General features: G+C 39.3%; 1 protein-coding gene across 5 annotated transcripts in view; it reads left to right on the top strand.

Annotated features, from left to right (window-relative positions):
• Positions 1 to 19,760, top strand: part of RUNX1T1 (RUNX1 partner transcriptional co-repressor 1) — a 153,727-nt gene that overhangs the window by 131,537 nt on the left and 2,430 nt on the right. For 4 of the 5 annotated variants that reach the window (XM_055432684.2, XM_055432682.2, XM_055432687.2 and 1 more), the window contains 2 exons: positions 2,326 to 2,394; positions 7,581 to 7,771. In XM_055432684.2, the coding sequence (XP_055288659.1) occupies positions 2,326 to 2,394; positions 7,581 to 7,771 (260 nt within the window). The remainder of the gene's footprint in view (positions 1 to 2,325; positions 2,395 to 7,580; positions 7,772 to 19,760) is intronic. The other variant, XM_055432685.2, reaches the window with a different exon arrangement.

Genomic DNA, 19,760 nt, shown 5'->3' with positions numbered 1-19,760 from the left:
TGATGAGAGTCCCAACTAACATCTCATCAGAGTTTAGGATGTGCCATGCCAAACACGCAGCAGGCAGTGCCTCGTTGAGTCCTCACAGCGGCAGTCTCCAATGTGGCAGCGTCGTGGGCACTTTACGGCCGCGGTGATGGAGACGTGGAGTGTCCGGTGTCCCTTGTAGTAGGGCAAAGCCACGATCCTTCACCTCTGGTCTTCAGAACTCGCTCTTCTCCTCTGCTGCCCAGTGCTTGTAATTAGTATTTGGATCCCTTAGCATCATCCTGTTGCCCATAATAAAAACTGGCCATTTAGAAAAATAATTTATTACTCTTTCCTTAACCCCAATAATGAAAACATACACCCCCCCCATTTTTTGCTACTGTGGAGAAGGCATTTTTCCCCCTCTGTTTGTCTTCAGACTTTACAAATCTGTTCGTATCCAATAAATTATTCTTAAGCCAAGTTCTTTTCTCCTAAAAATAAATGTCTAAGTAAATCTCTGTTTCACTGCGTCATGTGACTAAGTGTGAACTTGACTTCACTCTTTAAAATAGTGTGGAAGATAATCTTGACAAATCTAATTACCCATGTCTTATTTCTTTGGAGTTGTATATGCATCAGACAGATTTATCAAGGTCTTTAACAAATGAAAGTTACTTAAATAAAAACATTTGGGTTATCGTCATTTACTGTATAGAAATGAATGCACACGTGAGAACGCATGGGTATTTCCAATCCATTCAGTTATCAAGTCGTCATGAAATTATAATGTAAACTTTCAAAAATTGTTTATATTTGGAATAATTTTAGACTTATGAGGCTATGGCAAAGATAGTACAGGGAGTTTCCAAATGTCCCTCAGTAAGCTATAAGATTTTGATAATTCAGAATAGTTCTGGAAACTTTATGTTCTGGGCAACTGATCATCTGTGTACCCTCAAGTGATTCAGAATATTCAAATGTGTCTAAGGCATTCAAATATAAAATGATATATACTTAGCTAATTTGATTGTGCTTTTCTCATTCTATAGCTCCATAAAATCTAGAAGAGTGGGCTGAATTTCTTTTGACCGTCAACATACATTAGATAAAGTATTCTTTAAAAAGTCTGCTACTTAACATTTCTTATCCATGTAGAGAAAACTTAGTTATTTGCAGTTTAGCATGAGTTGAAAGATTGTTCAATTTAAAAAGTTAAAATGATACTTTTCTTCTAAATACATAGAATTAGGTTTGGAAAGTCCAGTATGGAAGAAGTTTAGAGCACATTTTAGCTATGGAAGACTGTATACACTTTATTTTCAAGCATGTATAAAAACGTGAAAACAGGTTTCATGTCATTTTCATGAACATGTTATTTGGAGGTTAGCATTCCTATATCAACTTTATTATGATCTGTTTTCTCAAACTTTTAAAATTTGTGCAGCATAAAAGCACAACATTTCACTTAAAGTGGAACTTCATATGCACCCCCCACCCCCACCCTGGAAGCATGTCCTGTACTAGTTATATTTGGTCAACTGGCTCTCTGTGAATCCATTCTAATGATTCTTTCTTGCTCCCATCCATGTCAAATCCATATAATCCAATTTTTGTGAGAATTTTTAATGCTCAGCAAGATTTTTTAAAGTAATTAAGTGTGAGAACTGGTTAGCCATGGAGTCAGGCTCACTATGTATTGAAAGGTGGTAGAATCATAGCTGTGTGAAAATTATGTTACTCCAATATAATTTGACTTTCTACTCTCAATTTGACTTTAAAAGAAAGAGAAAATTGCCAAATACAGTTTGCTTTTTTAAATAAAATATATTCATAGAAATTCCCATACTTAGGGAGTGCTGGGAACAGTGTTGTCTAACATGTTGTATAATGAAAAATTTGGGTTTCCCTGGGGGTTCAGATGGTAAAGAATCTGCCTGCAATGCAGAAGACCTGGGTTCAATCCCTGGGTCAGGAAGATTGCCTGGAGAAGGGAATGGCAACCTACTCCAGTACTCTTGCCTGGACAATTTCCATGGACAGAGAAGCCTAGCAGGCTAGAGTCCATGGGGTCACAAAGAGTCTGACATGACTGAGTGACTAACACACATAATGAAATATTTAGAGTTGTTTTGGTTTTGAGCGTATCAGCATTTACACCAGTGACGTATTTTCCTTGAGCTCTGATGACCGGTTTCCTATTTTTAGTTTTTGGAGTTGAAGTATTTAAAAAGCTGTGTTTCTGTAGAGAAGCCGCGATAGTGGGCGCTGCTTGCTCTCCCTGTATAATGACATAACGGTGCTTACGCTGCTCTCCCCCCCCACCCCACCCCCCACCGATTCTTATCCTTCTCACAGATGCACATCGGGAATTCCTTCACAGGCCTGCTTCTGGATATGTGCCAGAGGAGATCTGGAAGAAAGCTGGTAAGGATTGTTTAAAAACATGAGTTTAGTGTTCTGGCAGCTGTGTGCAGTTGTTAATGCAGCGATGTGAAGAATGACAAGAGAGGACTTTACCGCTAACAACAACAGCAACAACAAAATAAACCACACACACAAAATTTAAAAATCCTGATGAGTATTCTTAAACCAGGCCTGATTAGAGCTCAGAATAGCTTTTATTTTATAGCATCTGCTAGAGGTACTGTGATGAGGGTCTGGTGATGCTTCTGTTATAAACCCCATTTTTCAGGGGCTGTAATGGTTTCAGGCTGGAAGGCTGAGGTTTCCTTCCTGAAAATAAAGTCTGGTATTTTACTTTAGCCTTATCTTCTAATTTTTTTTTTTAATTGAGCTAGCTATAATTGACATCTACCTTTTGAATCCTTTTAAAAAATATCACAGCAACAAGTTCACTGGTTGAGGCACTCATAATTTTAATGGTTACCAACATTTTTAAAAATTGCTCTTTTGTGCTAATTAATATTCAGTGACCAAAGCTAAAATAAGTTAAATGACAAAGTTGCTAAATTTCTGTTTTCCTCTCCATGTATACTATCTAATTTTCATTAAGAGATATTGTTCTACATTTTAAAGTAGCTTAAAGCTTCTGATGACTCATTGACTTCCTGGGCTTAAAGAGATCAGATTTGGCAGAATCTTGGCGGAATGCCAGTAAGTTGAGTCAAAACCTTATTAAAAAAAAAACTAAAATAAATTATAAACCTATTTCATGACATTGCAAACACACAATGCGGCTTTGGGTTTCTGTACCTCCAACTCTTAGTGTTGCTCAGTGGTCAAGAATCCACCTGCTAATACAGGAGACGCGGGTTCGATCTGTGGGTTGGGAAGATGTCCTGGAGCATGAAATGGCAACTGACTCCAGTATTTTTGCCTGGGAAATCCCATGGACAGAGGAACCTAGCAGGCTATAGTCCATGGGTTGCAACGGAGTCGAACATGACTTAGCGATTAAACAACAACTCCAACTGTTAAAATGGTTTGTCTGAGCTGAGAAACTGGAAAATGCTATTTCTGCAAACCATCAGACAGGTGGGGGGCAGTGAACCCCCCAATCAAGGGGAAAAGGGTTTTTTTCCTACAGAAGATTTCAGTTTGGGTTTTGATTTGACCCAGCTATGTCTGTAGTTCTGTGCAACTTGGTGACTCTGGTCCCTTGACTCTTGTGGGTTTTTTTTTTTTTAATTTTCTAAGAAATAACTTGTAAGAATGATAAGGTGTTTCAAAATCTGATAGTATTCTAGGCTAACAGCTTAGATTAAGAACCAGAGAGAAAGATCTCTTACATGTGTAGTATACAAATCAGATAGATCCATTCAGCCTAAAGGTTAAGGTTTATATGTGTTGTGTTGTGTTGTGTTGTTGTGTGTATGTATGTCTGTATCTATAGCCGCTCTGTATAGTCTTAGCGGATTTACCACATCACCTCTAAGAAGATTTCCTACCAGGATAACAGTTATGGAATACTCCTAGGCTGTTAAAACGTGCTGAGTGCCACATAATCTGGAGAAAGAATTGCTGTGTCTTCCTTCTGACCATTTTTCTTCTCCAATTTTGAGTTGTCAGTGCAACTTATTCCAATAAGAGGTACAAAGAATTGCCATTTAGGATAGCAGAAGGATGAATTTTTGTGTTGAGGGAAAGAGTCTCTGTATTTCCCTTATTTATGTGTATTTGAGTTAAATCTTGATAGTTCATAAAGAAAAATTGACAGTGAAGTCTTAGGTAATCCAAATTCCTTCTGTGCTATTATCTGCTCAAGTCTTTGTTTGACTGCTATTAAGTGAGAGCAGATTTTTCTGAATATACTACCTTTGTTGGAAAGTCAACTTGAATAGCTATACACAAAGGAAATCCTACCGTAAGTGGTAAGCAATTGGAAGCAGATTCAAAACAGCACTATGTACTTTGCACTTAATCAGTTTGTTTTTTTTAACTTGACATATTGTAATCTATTGAGTCCACTATTAATTTTTCTTCACTGTCTGTTTTGTGGATTTCTGAAATCAGTTCTAGGTATACTTTGCATTTTGGGGACTCTGAAAAGAGAGAAAGAGCAATACTTGTTTATGTAGTGTCCATGCATTTTCTAAGAAGGGTTAAACCTTATCAAACCAATATTTGGAATAGTTATAAAATGTGCCAATCCATCTATATTAGGTCTTCAGTCTAAAACCTGACCTGGAAGTAATGTTCATTAAATTTGTATTTTTATCACAGTGATATCCCTAATCTGCTGCATAAAAACAGTTTGGGAACAGTTTTCTATGGATAGCTGCTAAATTTTAAGGAGTATATTGAATCTTTGAAGGACAGATGACAGTTTCACCTGGAAGTCTCAAGTAACTGCTTATCATATTTATAGGTTTCTTAAAAAGCATTTCTAATGTTCAAAGTGTCAAGGCATCCAATATGAGTAAAACACCAAAGGCAGAATGTGACATCTACATTCAGCCTGTTAAAATTTGAAAGTTTTTTCCCCAAGATTCTAAAATTCACCAGTGGCATTTTTTTTTTTTTTAGACAAAAGTATCTTTGCAATGAAACTATTACACATTACCTTTGTGACAAATATAGGTAAATAAAATCAAGTTTAAAGCATTTGAACAATATCAAATGCTATATCAAATATCTAAAATTCAATGGAATATAACCCATGTGTCTTTCTTTCAGAGAAAATTATAATTTAAAAATTACATCCTGTGCTTGAAAGTTAAAAATTACATCCTGTGCTTGAAAGTACATCATGTAATATTTTGCACCATTTTATTTTTAAATGACTTCAAACTTGCAGAAAATAGTATAAACAGTCTCATGCACCTTTCTCCCGGTCCTCCCTGTGCCACCGTATTTGCTTTCATGTCTTCTCTCTCTGTTTCCATCTTTCCTTCACTCTTTCTCTGTTTATGCATTCTCTGTATTTTCCCCAACCACTTCAGAGTAAACTGCAGACATGATATCCTTTTACACTAAACATTTTAGTGTGTATTTCCTAACAAGAACAAGGACATTCTCTTATATAACCACAGTATGGTTACCACAATCAGGATATTAACATTAAAACACTATAATTATTTAACCTATAGACCCTATTCAAAGTTTTTATGTTACCCTAATAATACAATGTAATAACAAGATACATATTAAATATTTGAAATCCTAACAAATATCGAAGGCCATATCACTTTTCCCCTAAAAGTAGTATTTTTAAAAGCAATAGCAAAGGCAGCAAAATACACTCTGAAGTTTAAAAGGTCTTTATAAAATTGGAGAAAGGCTACCATAAATATAGTTTTTAAATTGCAACTGTTTTCTTCAGTATATTTTTCAAACAATCAATGAATGTTTGCTGTTGGTAATAAATATTCAAGCACCTTGTAAATGTCCTACCAGTTCTCTTTGCTGATCTGTATATGCCTGTGGGATTAGAATAGGAATGCATAATTTAAATATAAATTGCCTGATTTGCATATACAATTAGTCAAGCTACAGCTTTGATCGTAAGCAAAAATTATTGTCCTGTATTACCACTTAGATAGAATTTTAATTCACCTTGAATATTCAAACCAAATTAGACCCTTACTATACAGTTAGAAGGGCAGTGCTTCCCTAGTGCCCCAAGTCTTTATGATAGGATAATAAAGGTATCTTTTCACCTCCTGGTGAAGATGGTTTTGCCAGCTCTGTGCAGTGCTCTGCTTCCATCCAGATTTTAAATGCATATCTTAAACCAACCAAAAAATGCTGAACGTGTTTCAGTTAATATTTCCTATCTGGATCTTTCCCTTTTAATTTAGTTTATAAAATCTAGCAGACAATAATTACAAATGAGTGAACTTCAGAAATAATGCTGTAAAAAATGGTGGAGGCTACGAAAGTCATGATTATTAATTAATAGTGTAGGGCTTCTCCTGATCCTCAAGTCATGAACTATGGAGGTGTGAAATAAAACATAGAAATTTAAAGAACTGGAGGAGTATTTGTATCTCAACATTTTTAATCTGTAGTATAACATTTTTATTAGGAATCTGTTTTCAATTAAACAGAACATTTAATTAAGGTGCTTTTTAAGTGAGTGAAACAATTAAGTGCAAACACTTGAATGAAACATGTCATAATTAGTTTTAATAGTGTTAATTGGTATGAGATTTGCCAAGTTAATAATTACTGCTTATTAAATTTTCAATTAATCATTGTCATTTTGCTTTGAATAAAGATGAAAATTAGATAAACTAATTCAGGGGGAGGATATTTTCCCTTGTTAATTAGAACAGTTAATTTTTTTAAATGGAAATAACTTGTTTTAGTTGTCAATCTTATGTTGTACATAGTCAAATCTTTGCACCCTTTCCACAGCCAAAAATAAAGAGCTAATTTGACACCTTGCAGGTTTGTAGTCAGGCCCGATTGTTTTGGCCTGTAGTATGATTCAATTATATTTGTCTAGTGCAACAGTTGGTTATGCAAAACTACTTATATTTGATTCAGTAGATGGACTACAACTGAAAAATTTGAAAGTGAGAAAATGATTCTTTTTTAAATCCCTATATATCCACATCACTCAGGAAGTGACAGGAAAAGGAAAAGCTGGCTCTTCCGTATGTTTCATCTTGGATTTTCTTTCAAAGGTCTGCATTAATTGTTATGAGACACCTTTTCATTACTGTATCTTTCACCAGCAAAACAAGTGTCTGTATTTATATATATGTGCAAAATCTATTCCCTTCCTCTCTTTTCCTGAAAGCATTACCCATGGACTCCCTGTGTTCATATTTCATTGCGGCAAAACACCTTCTTCTTCGTGGGTCTCAGTTATGTAGACGGATTTCTTGTGGTAATTTTTGTCTTCTGACGAATTAGTCTGATCTCAGGATGCTGCCTGGAGCACTAGTTTGGTAGTCAAGTTATCGTGAGGCTACAGAAATATAAACGGCGTTCCCAGGAGTGTGAGTTAAAGCAACAAGGCTTCACCCTTTGCGTTCCCTAAATTTCCAGAACGTGAGTCTAGGCGTCCGGAAGGCCAGCCCGGAACAGGGCCGGGGGCCACGCGCTCCGTCTGGCGGGCGTTCCGTGGTGACGGGCCGGGAGCCGGGCCGCACACTAACAGAGCTTGTTCTCTTGTCTGGTCCCCCCTGCCCGGCCCGCAGAGGAGGCGGTCAACGAGGTGAAGCGGCAGGCCATGACCGAGCTGCAGAAGGCCGTGTCCGAGGCCGAGCGGAAGGCGCACGACATGATCACGTCGGAGCGCGCCAAGATGGAGCGCACGGTGGCCGAGGCCAAGCGGCAGGCGGCGGAGGACGCGCTCGCCGTCATCAACCAGCAGGAGGACTCGAGCGAGGTGAGACCCGCCGGCGCGGCTCCGGGAGAGGCTTCCGCCCCGAGGGTGGGTCTCGCGAGACGAGGGGACGAGCCGAGGTGCATGCTGGGCCAGAGACAGACTCGTGTCTGAGGGGGAGACTCGAGTGGTTCTGGGAGGCCTGGCGCTGGAGAACTCGACCGAGAGCCGAGCGACGTTTGTCTTTGTCAAAGACCTAAAACACCTGCCGCAAGAAGGTTTTTAGCGTATTTGGTGGGGAACAGATTCAAGTGAAATTCTTCGAACTTCTAGCACTAGAGAGTGAGAACTCTGCTCTGGGTGTGTATGTGTGGGTTAGTATGTATCTGTGGTTTACTTCTAAAAGCCAGGATTTAGGGCAGAGACCCTGTCTAAGCTGTGTCGCCTGAAGATATATTGCAGGCAGGGATCAAAGTTATTTCCTTAACTATTGGTTCTGAAGTCCAATGCTAAACCACCTTTTGCATCAATTAAGAATTCCTAAGAGATCTTCTGCATGGTCTGTTCTTGCACGTTATTTGTAATAACCATTACGATGGTCATTTCATAAGCATCACATCACTGGCAGATGTGATGTTACACATTTTAGTGTTATTACAGTGTATTAGAACACACATAGACACGTAACCTAAACGTCTGAAAGATCGCGGAGGTAACTAAAACACAGTGTCTAGCAGGATGCCTTTTAAACAGACACTGTAAAGTCAGAACAACATGATAATGCTCTATATTAATTAATACAGCACCCCAGTCCCCCCAAAGTAACCTTAGAGAAGGACTGCTGTTAGCTTGTCACACCACTCTGAACTAGCAAAAGCATATGCTGATAAATCAACGGTCCACTACAACACATATCTATAATTCATGAAGGAGAGTAAGAATTTAATTTGTACCAGGCTTCTCTGTAGATGAAAGACCCTATGGGAATTACTTGATACCCAGAGTTTTTATTTAATGTGTAGCAGATGAATAACAAGGGGACAAAAGGAATTGATTTTCAACCTTTGAAAGTTTCTCAGGAAAAGAGGGACAAAGGGAAGTCTTCTACCCTTTACCTCCTGACTTCCATTGTTTAATTAAACTAGATATGAATTCAATTTTATTGGCATCTTATGGCTAAGATATTTAAGGAGTTCGTTTTGTGTTTTTTGAAAGAGCATTTTATTACCATCTTTTGGATAGAATTTGTCCTGCTCTATTTAAGTTAGTGATACTGTGAGGCACAATTGTTACCATCATTAAAACATTATCATTTTCATATAAACATTTTAGGGCTGTTATGCATTATAAGAATATTTTATAGGTCACTAAATTCTGAAGATAAATATCTTGGAAAAATTGAAAATTAAGTCTTTATATTTGGCTAATAGTGCTATATTTCTTTAGTATCTATAATCTTTGTACCTTTAAATATAATATCCAGAAGAATATATGAACTTGACACTGGTATTTAGCATTATAAAAATCTGGTGTATCAAGCAGTAGCTATAAATAGTAGATAGGATGAAATAACCTAGATATGAGTGATCTTCTAAAGTAACTGTTTTCTTTCTTTTTGGATGTCTTGAGAAACTGATTTTTAATATAGTACTACCCTAATCTTCAGTGACATTTCTCAAGGATTTTAAAGTAGACTATGCTAGTAGAAAAGACTTGGAAGTCAAAGGGCCGCATTTAATTTCTGGCTCCATAATTCTGTGATTTTGAAGAAAAACCCACAAAACCTCTAAAAGCTTTAGTTTTCTCATCTCATGTGGCGGCTCCAACTCTGAGACATAATCATTTTTAATCACATTGCAGGTGAAGATCAGCTGGCCCCCCTAGTCACACAGCTGGGGGTTGGCAGGATCTCCACTGGGGCTCTCAGCATACTGCCCTCCTTACTTTGTTTCAGAACAATGAAATAAGGATCGTGAAGGTATTTTTGGATACAGATAAAGAAAGGCAATTTTAATCTGGTTTCCTATTTTTGTTCTTAAGCAGCAAGACCACTTTCAAGACTTGTGGGGGATTGACTTCTTGAGGCATCCAGCCTCTTCTCATCAAAAGTAATATAGACGTTTCCCAAGACGGAAGAGAGATTTCATTTGAATGAAGCCCAGACTCCTTCAGACTTGCCCATGAGTCCACACACACACACACACACACACATCCCGAAACATACACACACACCCCCAAACACACACACAAAGGGTTTAACCAAGGACTTGACAAAAAAAAGGGAGGTGCTTAATCTATTAGTCATTAGTTAATGCCGCTAATTCCCCTGAGGAATAATGGTGTCTGAGAACAATCTTAAATTGTATCTTTTGCTCAATCTTAGCTTGAATTTGTAAGTAAATATTTTTCTTCCCTCTCAGGAACTGTTTACTTTTCACTTAACACTGAGTACACAATTTAGAATCCAGCAATTATTTTCCTGCACCCTATTCTTTTCTCACATTAAAGAATGTACACCTTTTAGAAGAAATGACCTGATAAAAGTTACCCCAGCAGTGATGCTTAGAAGTCACCTCAAGTCTAGAAAATTGTAGGCCCTTTCAGAACAGAGCCAGAACCTTGGGCTTGGATAGAGTTCCCTTTCCTACTCCAACCTTAACCACAGTTGGCCCCAGGTTAGGACTTCATGGCCCAGCTGATCTGCAGAGAAGGCAGTGTAGATGCTACTCAGAATTCTTATCTGTATTTTTATATTCAGAGAGTTTTCTTGAGAGAGTTTTAGCCATTTGGCCCCAGGATAGGGGACTCTGTTAAGTTAGGACTTCATGGCCCAGCTGATCTACAGAGAAGGCAGTGTGCTACTCAGAATTCTTATCTATATTTTTATGTTCAGAGAGTTTTCTTCAGAGAGTTTTAGCCATTTGGCCTCAAATAAGACCCACATCCCCTTCATGGATCAGAGCCTTGATGTGGCGAAAGGGCTTGTGTCACTCAATGAAGCTAAGAGCCATGCTGTGAAGGGCCTCCCAAGATGGATGGGTCCTAGTGAAGAGTTCTGACGTGGTCCACTGGAGAAAGAAACAGCAACGCACTCCAGTATTCTTGCCTAGAAAACCCCATGGAGTATATAAAAAGGCAAAAAGATATAGTACTGGAAGATGAGCCACCCAGGTCATAAGGTGTCCAGTATGCTACTGGGGAAGAGTAGAGAGCAATTACTAATAGCTCCAGTAAGAGTGACGCATCTGGGCCAGGGTGGAAATGACCCTCAGCTGTGGATGTGTCTGGTGGGGAAAGTAATGTCTGATGCTGTAAAGAACAATATTGCATAGGAACCTGAAATGTTTTGTCCATGAATCAAGGTAAATTGGATGTGGCTAAGCAGGAGATGACAAGACTGAACCTCAAATCTTAGGAATCGATAAACTAAAATGGACAGAAACGGGCGAATTTAATTCTGATGACCATTATATCTACTACTGTGAGTCAGAACCCCTTAAAAGAAATGGAGTAGCCCTCATAGTCAATTAAAGAGTCCAAAATGCAATACCTGGGCACGGTCTCAAAAAGGACAGAATGATCTTGGATGCTTTCCAGGGCAAACCAGTCAACATCACAGTAATCCAAGTCTGTGCCCCAACCACTGATGGCAAAGAAACCAATGACTGGTTCTGTGAAGACCTACAACACAACAAAAAATGATGTCCTTTTTGTCAGAGGGGATTGAAATACAAAAGTAGGAAGTCAAGAGGTAGCTTTAATAATAGGCAAGTTTGGCCTTGGAGTACAAAGTGAAACAGGGCAAAGGCTAACAGAGGTTTGTCCAAGAGAACATGCTAGTCATAGCAAACACCCTTTTCCAACAGCGTAATTTGACTCTACACATGGACCTCACCAGATGGTCAATACCAAAATCAGATTGATATGTTCTCTGCAGCCAAAGATGAAGAAGCTCTATAGAGTTAGCAAAATTAAGACCTGGAGCTGACTGTAGCTCAGATTACGAGCTCCTTACTACAAAATTCAGGCTTAAATTGAAGTACAGAAACCATCAGGTCATTCCGATATGACCTAAATAAAATCCTTTTTGATTATAGAGTGTAGGTGATGAATAATTCAAGGCATTAGATCTGGTAGACAGAATGTCTGAAGAACTATGGACAGTTTCATAAGACTGTTCAGGAGGCAGTGACCAGAATTATCCCAAAGAAAAATGCAAGAAGGCAAAGTGGTTGAGGAGGCTTAATGATAACTGAGGAAAGAAGAGAAAAGGCACAGGAGAAAGGGAAAGATAAACCAAACTGAACAGAGTTCCAGAGAATAGCAGGGAGAGATAAGAAGGCCTTTTTAAAATGAACAGTGCAAAGAAATAGAGGAAAGCAATAGACTGGGCAAGACCAGAGATCTCGTCAAGAAAGTTGGAGACATCAAGGGAACATTTCATGCAAGGATGGGCATGATAACAGACAGAAACCATAAGGACCTAACAGAAACAGAAGAGATTAAGAAGAGATGGCAAGAATACATAGTGGATCTATACAAGAAAGGTCTTAATGATCCAGATAATCACGATGGTGTGATCACTCACCTAGAGCCAGACATCCTGGAGTGTGAAGTCAAGTGGGCCTTAGAAAACATTATGACAAACAAAGCTAGTGGAGGTGATGAAATTCCATCTGAGGTATTTCAAATCCTAAAAGATGATACTGTTAAAGGGCTGCACTCAGTATGTCAGCAAATGTGGAAAACTCAGCAGTGGCCACAAGCCTGGAAAAGGTCAGTTTTCTTTCCAATCTCAAAGAAGGGCAATGCCAAAGAATGCTTAAACTACTGTACAATTATGCTCATTTCACATGCTATCAAGGTCCTGCTCAAAATCCTTCAAGCTAGGCTTCAGCAGTATGTCAACTGAGAATTTCCAGATGTACAGGCTGGGTTTCAAACAGGCAAAGGAACTGGGAATCATATTGCCAACCTTTGCTGGATCATGGAGAAAGCAAGCGAGTTCCAGAGAAATATCTACTTCTGCTTCATTGACTATGTGAAAGCCTTTAACATGTGTATCACAACAACTTGTAGGAAATTCTTAAAGAGATGGGAATACCAGACCACTTTACCTGTCTTCTAAGAAACCTGTGTGCAGGTGAAGAAGCAACAGTCAGAACCTTACATAGAACAACTGACTGGTTCAGAGTTGGGAAAGGAGTATGTCAAGGCTGTATATTGTCACCCTACTCATTTAACTTCTATGCAGAGTACATCATGCGAAATGCTGGGCTGGATGAAGCACAAGCTTGAATTAAGATGGCCAGGAGAAATAACAACCTTAGATATGCAGGTGATACCACTGTATTGACAGAAAGTGAAGAGGAACTAAAGAGCCTCTTGATGGAGGTGAGAGAGTGAAAAAGCTGGCTTGAAACTCACCATTTAAAAAAATGAAGGTCATGGCATGCAGTCCCACCACTTCTTGGCAAACAGAAGGGGGGAAAGTGGAAGAAGTAACAGATTTTATTTTCATTGGCTCCAAAATCATTGCAGATGGTGACTGCATCCATGAAATTAAGACACTTGCGCTTGGAAAGCCATGACCAACCTGGAAAGCATATTAAAAAGCAGGTTCATAGTCAAAGACAGAGTTTTTCCAGTAGTCATGTATGGATGTGAGAGTTGGAGCATAAAGAATTGAGCACCGAAGAACTGATGCTTTTGAATTGTGGTGCTGGAAAAAACTCTTGAAAGTTCGTTGGACTGCAAGGAGATCAAAGCAGTCAATATTATAGGAAACCAACCCTAAATATTTATTGGAAAGACTATTCCTGAAGCTTAACTCCAGTACTTTGGCCACCTGACATGAGGAGTCGACTCATTGGGAAATGCCCTGATGCTGGGGAAGATTGAAGTCAAACGAAGAGGATGACAACAGACAATGAGATGCATGGACAGTGTCGCGGACTCAATGGACGTGAATCTGAGCGAGCCCTGTGAGAGAGCGGAGGACAGAGGAACCTGGTGTCCTGCAGTCCATGGGGTCACAAAGAATTGGACACAACTTAGACACTGAACAACAGCAGCAAAGATCCATATCGCACAGATCTGCGGAAATTTTCTGAATTGTTATTTGCTGAAATGAACAATTGGTCTAGCCATTACAGCAATTGATCGAAATTTGTATATATTCCCACTAAATGTAGGTTCCATTGATTTTTCAATCTGTACACAGAAATGAGTGGATATTCTTTTAACAACTCATGTTTGTGACCTGTTATTTGATACATATTGCTCTAAATTATATTCATTTATGTGTTTATTCTGTCAGTAACAAATTATTGAGCTTTTATTATATGATAGGAATAGCACCAGGCGCTGAAGGTACACAGGTCCCTAACTTTGTGTTCACTATAATTCATTAGAAGAGTCAGGTCACTAAATTATGAGTCTTAATGGACTTTAGTGCAGAGGCTTCTGGACAGAAGTTTTGTTTCATCTGATACTTAAGTCAGCAGCTATTCTGTAGCTACCGTTCACACACTATCCACGTCACCCCCATATTGCCTCATCCGTTCTCTAATTTCACTTTGGTTTATAGACTAGTAGTAGTTATCACCAATCATATGAAAGTTACTGGACTATTTGGGCAGACACAAGCAAATGACATTTTGTGTACTTTATCTCTAAGTGTATTACATGTTTCATCAAGAATGTAAAGTCAGAATTGGCATAAAATCAAAAGAAAGGAAATTCATTGAATCTGGCCATCTTCAACTGTTTTATGTTTTTCTATATTCACTTCTAGTTCCTATCTGTAAACATATATAGTCTTATTTTTTTCCAGTGAATATTGTTAGATTAGAACTATTTCAAAAGGAACATGCTGCAGCTTTTCTTGGAGATCCATAGCTTTTTCTAATTCAGGGATTCAAAGGACATGACTGGAATTGAGCCTCAAAGAGAGAGTCAATAATTGTGCTGTTCCAATAGTTAGTTTTGTGTTGAAGCTATTAAAGTGATATTTCATCACAGACTGAAGCAGTCTTTATTCATATTCCTAGGTAGGTGCAGAAATGCACACACTTATATTGGGTGGTTTTGTGGCACTTAAGTAGAAACACTGATTGAACCTTCAGACTTTGTTTCCAGAACTTTCTGAGCCCTAATATTGTAAACAGGTCAATCTGAGAGATTCATCTTTATCACGCCCTCTAGAATTCATGGAGCCATCCCCAGTGGATCCTATGCAGTGCACCCCAGACTCTGGGAATGGCCCCAGTGGACTCTATAGCATGTAGCCACCATGATGTCTCCCAACATGGCTCCTGGAAAAGCCCTCAGTCTCATCAGCTCTGTTGATCCCCAGAAGAATCTGGAGCGTTCAGAGTAGGAGCTGATTCTATGTTAACTCAAGATTTTTGCTTATCTGTTTCATTTACTAAAAGGCTGGCTGTCTGAATCCATAGATGTTCATGGTGTAGTGGCTGGTCCATTGGACCCGGAATGATCTGGAGTGATTAATCTCTTGGAACTTTGGTTTTCTCATCTATAAAACTGGGATAATGTTTCTGTGACTTATCTAGGAAAGTGGATAAGAGGTACAAGTAAGATAAGTAGAAGTATTTTTTATAAAATTCACCTTACAAACGAGCAGTGTGAATATGTAAGAGAGAGACCAAAAAAATCAATTAAGAAGCTACTGTAACAGGAAGGGCAGGGAAGAAATTTCAGTAATAACTGTGAGATTGGAAAGGAAGGGAGATCAGGGGAGAAGCAAGGTCTGTCGGGTTTGGCTCTGAGAGGTGGTTGGGGAGTTTCCAATGAGATGACAAAGTCTTGGGCCTGATTGTTGCCAGTGACTGAAAAGGACCACACCGGGGAGTCAGGTTTAGGGATTACTGACTCAGGATAACAGGGGAGCACCCCGGTAGTGCTACAGAACACGCATTTTTAAGGAAGAGAAGCTCAAGAAGGGAATGAAGGCTAGAAGATGATTTAAGAGTCATTTTCTTACAGCTAATAGTTAAAACCATGACTGAAAGGGAACATGTAGGGAGGAAAGTATATTTGTTTTCTTTATGCTGACTTCCCTCCTTGCCATATATTTAGAGGGACATTAAAAAATAGAAAACAGAGAGGTTATAGTATAAGAAACAAAATTTTTGCTATCTCAAAACCAAAGTTAGAGGGAAGTGCCGCAAGGATGAGACAAGTATCGATAGTCTTTGACAGGCAGCTCTGGCACCGAAAACTTCGATTCATCATGCCCACATCCGTATGCAGTGTCGGTGCATTTATAAAGGGAGGGCCGGGTTCTGCCTCCTGTCCTTCATCTGAGTCCTAGCCTAGTTTGGGACAATGGCTGATTCTCATGATAGGGAGGAAAAATATTCCTTATGCTGAAAAAAGAATAATATTATCACAAATAAAGGAAGACTATAAAGTGCCATGGACTTTGGGAACAAGATTTGCTATGAAATGGTATTCTTGAGGTGTCTATGCTGCTAAGTCACTTCAGTCGTGTCCGACTCTGTGTGACCCCATAGATGGAAGCCCACCAGGCTCCCCCATCTTGTGGTAATTGTCACCAGAATCATTGCTTAAAAGACTGAAAGCAAAGCTCAGTTATCTGAAAAAATCAATGAAGAAAACAAGCAACTATTAGGAAGTACTAACTTGAATATGAAAAGCACAAATTGAAAAACGTAGAGTTAGGTGAAGCCATTGACCACGTTAACACCCTGCCTTTATGGATGGGCATCATACTCAGTTTGCAGTTTTCCACCTTTGTGAATGACGAAAAGCTTAGAAACTAAAAATGTTTCAAATTAGAGTACTCATAAGATTCTGCACACTTAAGTACTGGTAAGATCCACGGTTCCCAGAAGTGATGGTTGAGAGACCAAGTGCCCCTGGTCAGGCATCAATCTTACAGATATGGATTGCTGCTGCTGCTAAGTCGCTTCAGTCATGTCAGACTCTGTGCAACCCCATAGACAGCAGCCCACCAGGCTCCCCCGTCCCTGGGATTCTCCAGGCAAGAACACTGGAGTGGGTTGCCATTTCCTTCTCCAGTGCGTGAAAGGGAAAAGTGAAAGTGAAGTCGCTCAGTCGGGTCCGCCTCTTAGCGACCCCATGGACTTCAGCCTACCAGGCTCCTCCATCCATGGGATTTTCCAGGCAAGAGTACTGGAGTGGGTAGCCATTGCCTTCTCCGACAGGTGTGGATTAGCTAACAGGAAGTTTGGTAGAGCCATCCAGAAGGAATTAGTGAAAATTGCTTTGCTTGTTTTCTAATAACTTTATTTTAAAAATATTTTTTATTTATTTGGCTGTGCTGAGTCTTAGTTGCAGCACACAGGATTTTCAGTTTTCACTGTGGCATGCAAAAGCTCTTTGTTCTCAGCAGGCAGCAGGGAACTCTATTTCATGTGGGATCCAGGTCCCTGACCAGGGATGGAACCTGGCCCCCTGCATTGGGAGCACAGAGTCTTAGCCAGTGGACCTCCAGGGAAGTCCCTCTAATGAACTTTTAAAAAGAAATACGCACTTTGGAGTTTTCCATTTGTTGAACACTTGAGCTAAAGTTCCCTATACATTCATTGCAATGCATTGTCAAGAGCAATAAAAAAAATAGGCAGGGTTTTTTTCCCACCAGCTTATTTGAATTACTCTTTGTTGCACCTTTCTAAAGTCATAGGTTGGTTTTTGTCTCAGTAGTGGGTGGTAAATGAATGGGATTATACAACTTCAGAATGGGACTGGAGGTAAAACTAAGAGCCCTTGAATCCTGGATTAGAATCCAGAGATGCTCGGCAAAAAAGTCTCGTTTCCCAGCCGCTTTATAATCCAAAACATCTGTTTCTGTATTTGGCATTATTCCACTTTTTTATTCTTAAAATTGTTCCCATCTTTCAAAACACTTTAAAAAAGAAGTCCCCATTCTGTCTCCTCTTTCCATTCCCCCACACATGCATTTGTAATTACCTGGTTTAGTCTGTGTGTTTAATCAACTTAAATTGAGACAGTTACCTGCATCTGATTTCAATCTGAAGGAGCCATTGAGAACCGGGCAGTTACTGCCTTGTGTCTGCCAAGATGTGACTTTGCCAGGAAACGGATAGGACTCACACCAGGGTATTTCCTAAAGAAGCCACTTGACTCAGATTAAATGTTTAATTTCCTTAAAATATTGTTTTGGATCTAAGTCTGTGTTCTCTAGTTGGGATTTTCTGATGTAATTTAGGAATTTTGCTTATTTCTGAGTTTGTTCCAGGATCCAGCTGGCATTATTGGAAATGCCTAAAGCTCAAGGAAGTAAACCACGCTGAGTGCTTAGTGTCATACCTCGCTTCTCTGGAGGATGGGCAGGCCCATGTTTGTTCAGGTCTTTGTGGCACCATTGTCCATGCAATAAGATTGAGTTAATTTTGAGAAGGAAGGGCTTCTGGTTATGGTCATGAAGCCTCTGATCGGAGGTACATATTTTTTGAGATATTTTCCCAGGAAAATTAAACTGCAGTAGAAAAAAATTACTTTGTTCTGGTATTGACTATTAATTGTAATTCCATTTTTATTTATAACATTAGCATAGAAATCAAGCTTCTAGATTTCCTTAGCTATGTTCACTTGAAACACCTTCTACTGGCCAGACTTTGCGATCTTAAAGTTTTTATTTTTTCCTCTTCATTGGGCTGTCAATTCTGAGTGATCAAAAAATATGAACACTGAACTCTTTCTAAAAGTTTTATGCTATCATTCTTGAGTTTGTAGGCTTCAAGGACTTGAAAGACTCTAAGAACCCTTTATTTGTTAGCTAAATTAGGATGAATGCTAAAATTTCCTTAGCATATTTTGCACAGTGGTAAAAGCACACAGTCCAGGGTGATGAGCTGACATTGCACTGGGGCATTTTTAATAGGCTTATGAGCCCACCTTAACCCAAACCACCAGCATGCTGAAAGCAAAAATAATCACAGGAAACTGGGGAGATTTTTTTCGTATCCACATAGATCGGGGCTTTAAAAAACTATATTTTAATTGTGATAACAACCACATACTTTCAGCTAGTTGGGGTTACCAGATTACAGTCAGAGGTTTGTTTGGCAAGAAAATAAAACCAAGGAAGATGAAGAATATAACGGTGAATGGCACAGAGCTAAGATCGCTTGATACAACGTTGCACAATGGACGGTCTTGCCAAAGGAGACACGAACATTTCAAGGAGGCTTCCTGAGCTTCTCCCTCCTCCTAGAAGGGCCCCTAGGGCACTGTCATTGTCAGTGTGCTCCCCGAAACTCCCTCATTTCCCAGGATCTTCCCAGGCAGGGCCTTTTCCGTCTCCAGTGCGCCTGTGCCCAGCTTCATGGTGTGTGTATCTCAGACGCAGCCTCATTTCTGCCTTTCTCACTTCTTGGAAAGCACCAGTGGAGACTGGCAGTAGGCTTGCTAGGGTGCTAGAACTCACCAGAGTTTTTAATTTCCTCTGCTTTTTCTGACTGCTCAGAGCTGCTGAGGTACAAATGAGCTTCAAAGAAACTCCATCAGCTGGAAAGCAGTGTATGAAAACTGAATTGTTGTTTACCCAGTTTTAGTATTTCTGGTTTTTCAGAGCCAAATTAGGTGATCTGATTCATTGATTTCACAAATATTTATTGAGCACCTACTGTGTGTGTATATTTATATATATGTGTATATGTATATATATATATGTGTATATATATATATGTATATATATCAGGTACTGGGTGCTTAGAATATATCAGAGAAAAACCAAACAGAGAATCCAGTCTTGAGGGAACTGAAGTTTATGGGGATTGTTTTGAGACTTTCCTACCATTTGGTTTTCAGGTACAGTGACTAGCTAATTGCAGTGGGGGAGAACTGAATGCATGCCCCACTCTTTCTGGTCTGTGCTGAGCAGGGAATAGAATCCTCTGTCTAGTCCATTATATTTCTTTGAATCTAATAGTTCAGTTCAGTCGCTTAGTCACGTCCGACTCTGCGACTCCATGGACCGCAGCCGCCAGCTCCCAGAGTTCACTCAAACTCATGTCCATCG

This window comes from Moschus berezovskii, chromosome 16 (genome assembly GCF_049115385.1).
Source record: "Moschus berezovskii isolate FMDL1 chromosome 16, NW_MosBer_1.0, whole genome shotgun sequence".
Taxonomy (NCBI): domain Eukaryota; kingdom Metazoa; phylum Chordata; class Mammalia; order Artiodactyla; family Moschidae; genus Moschus; species Moschus berezovskii.
The sequence above is the reverse complement of the archived record's forward strand: the minus strand, read 5'-3'. Positions and strand labels throughout refer to the sequence as shown.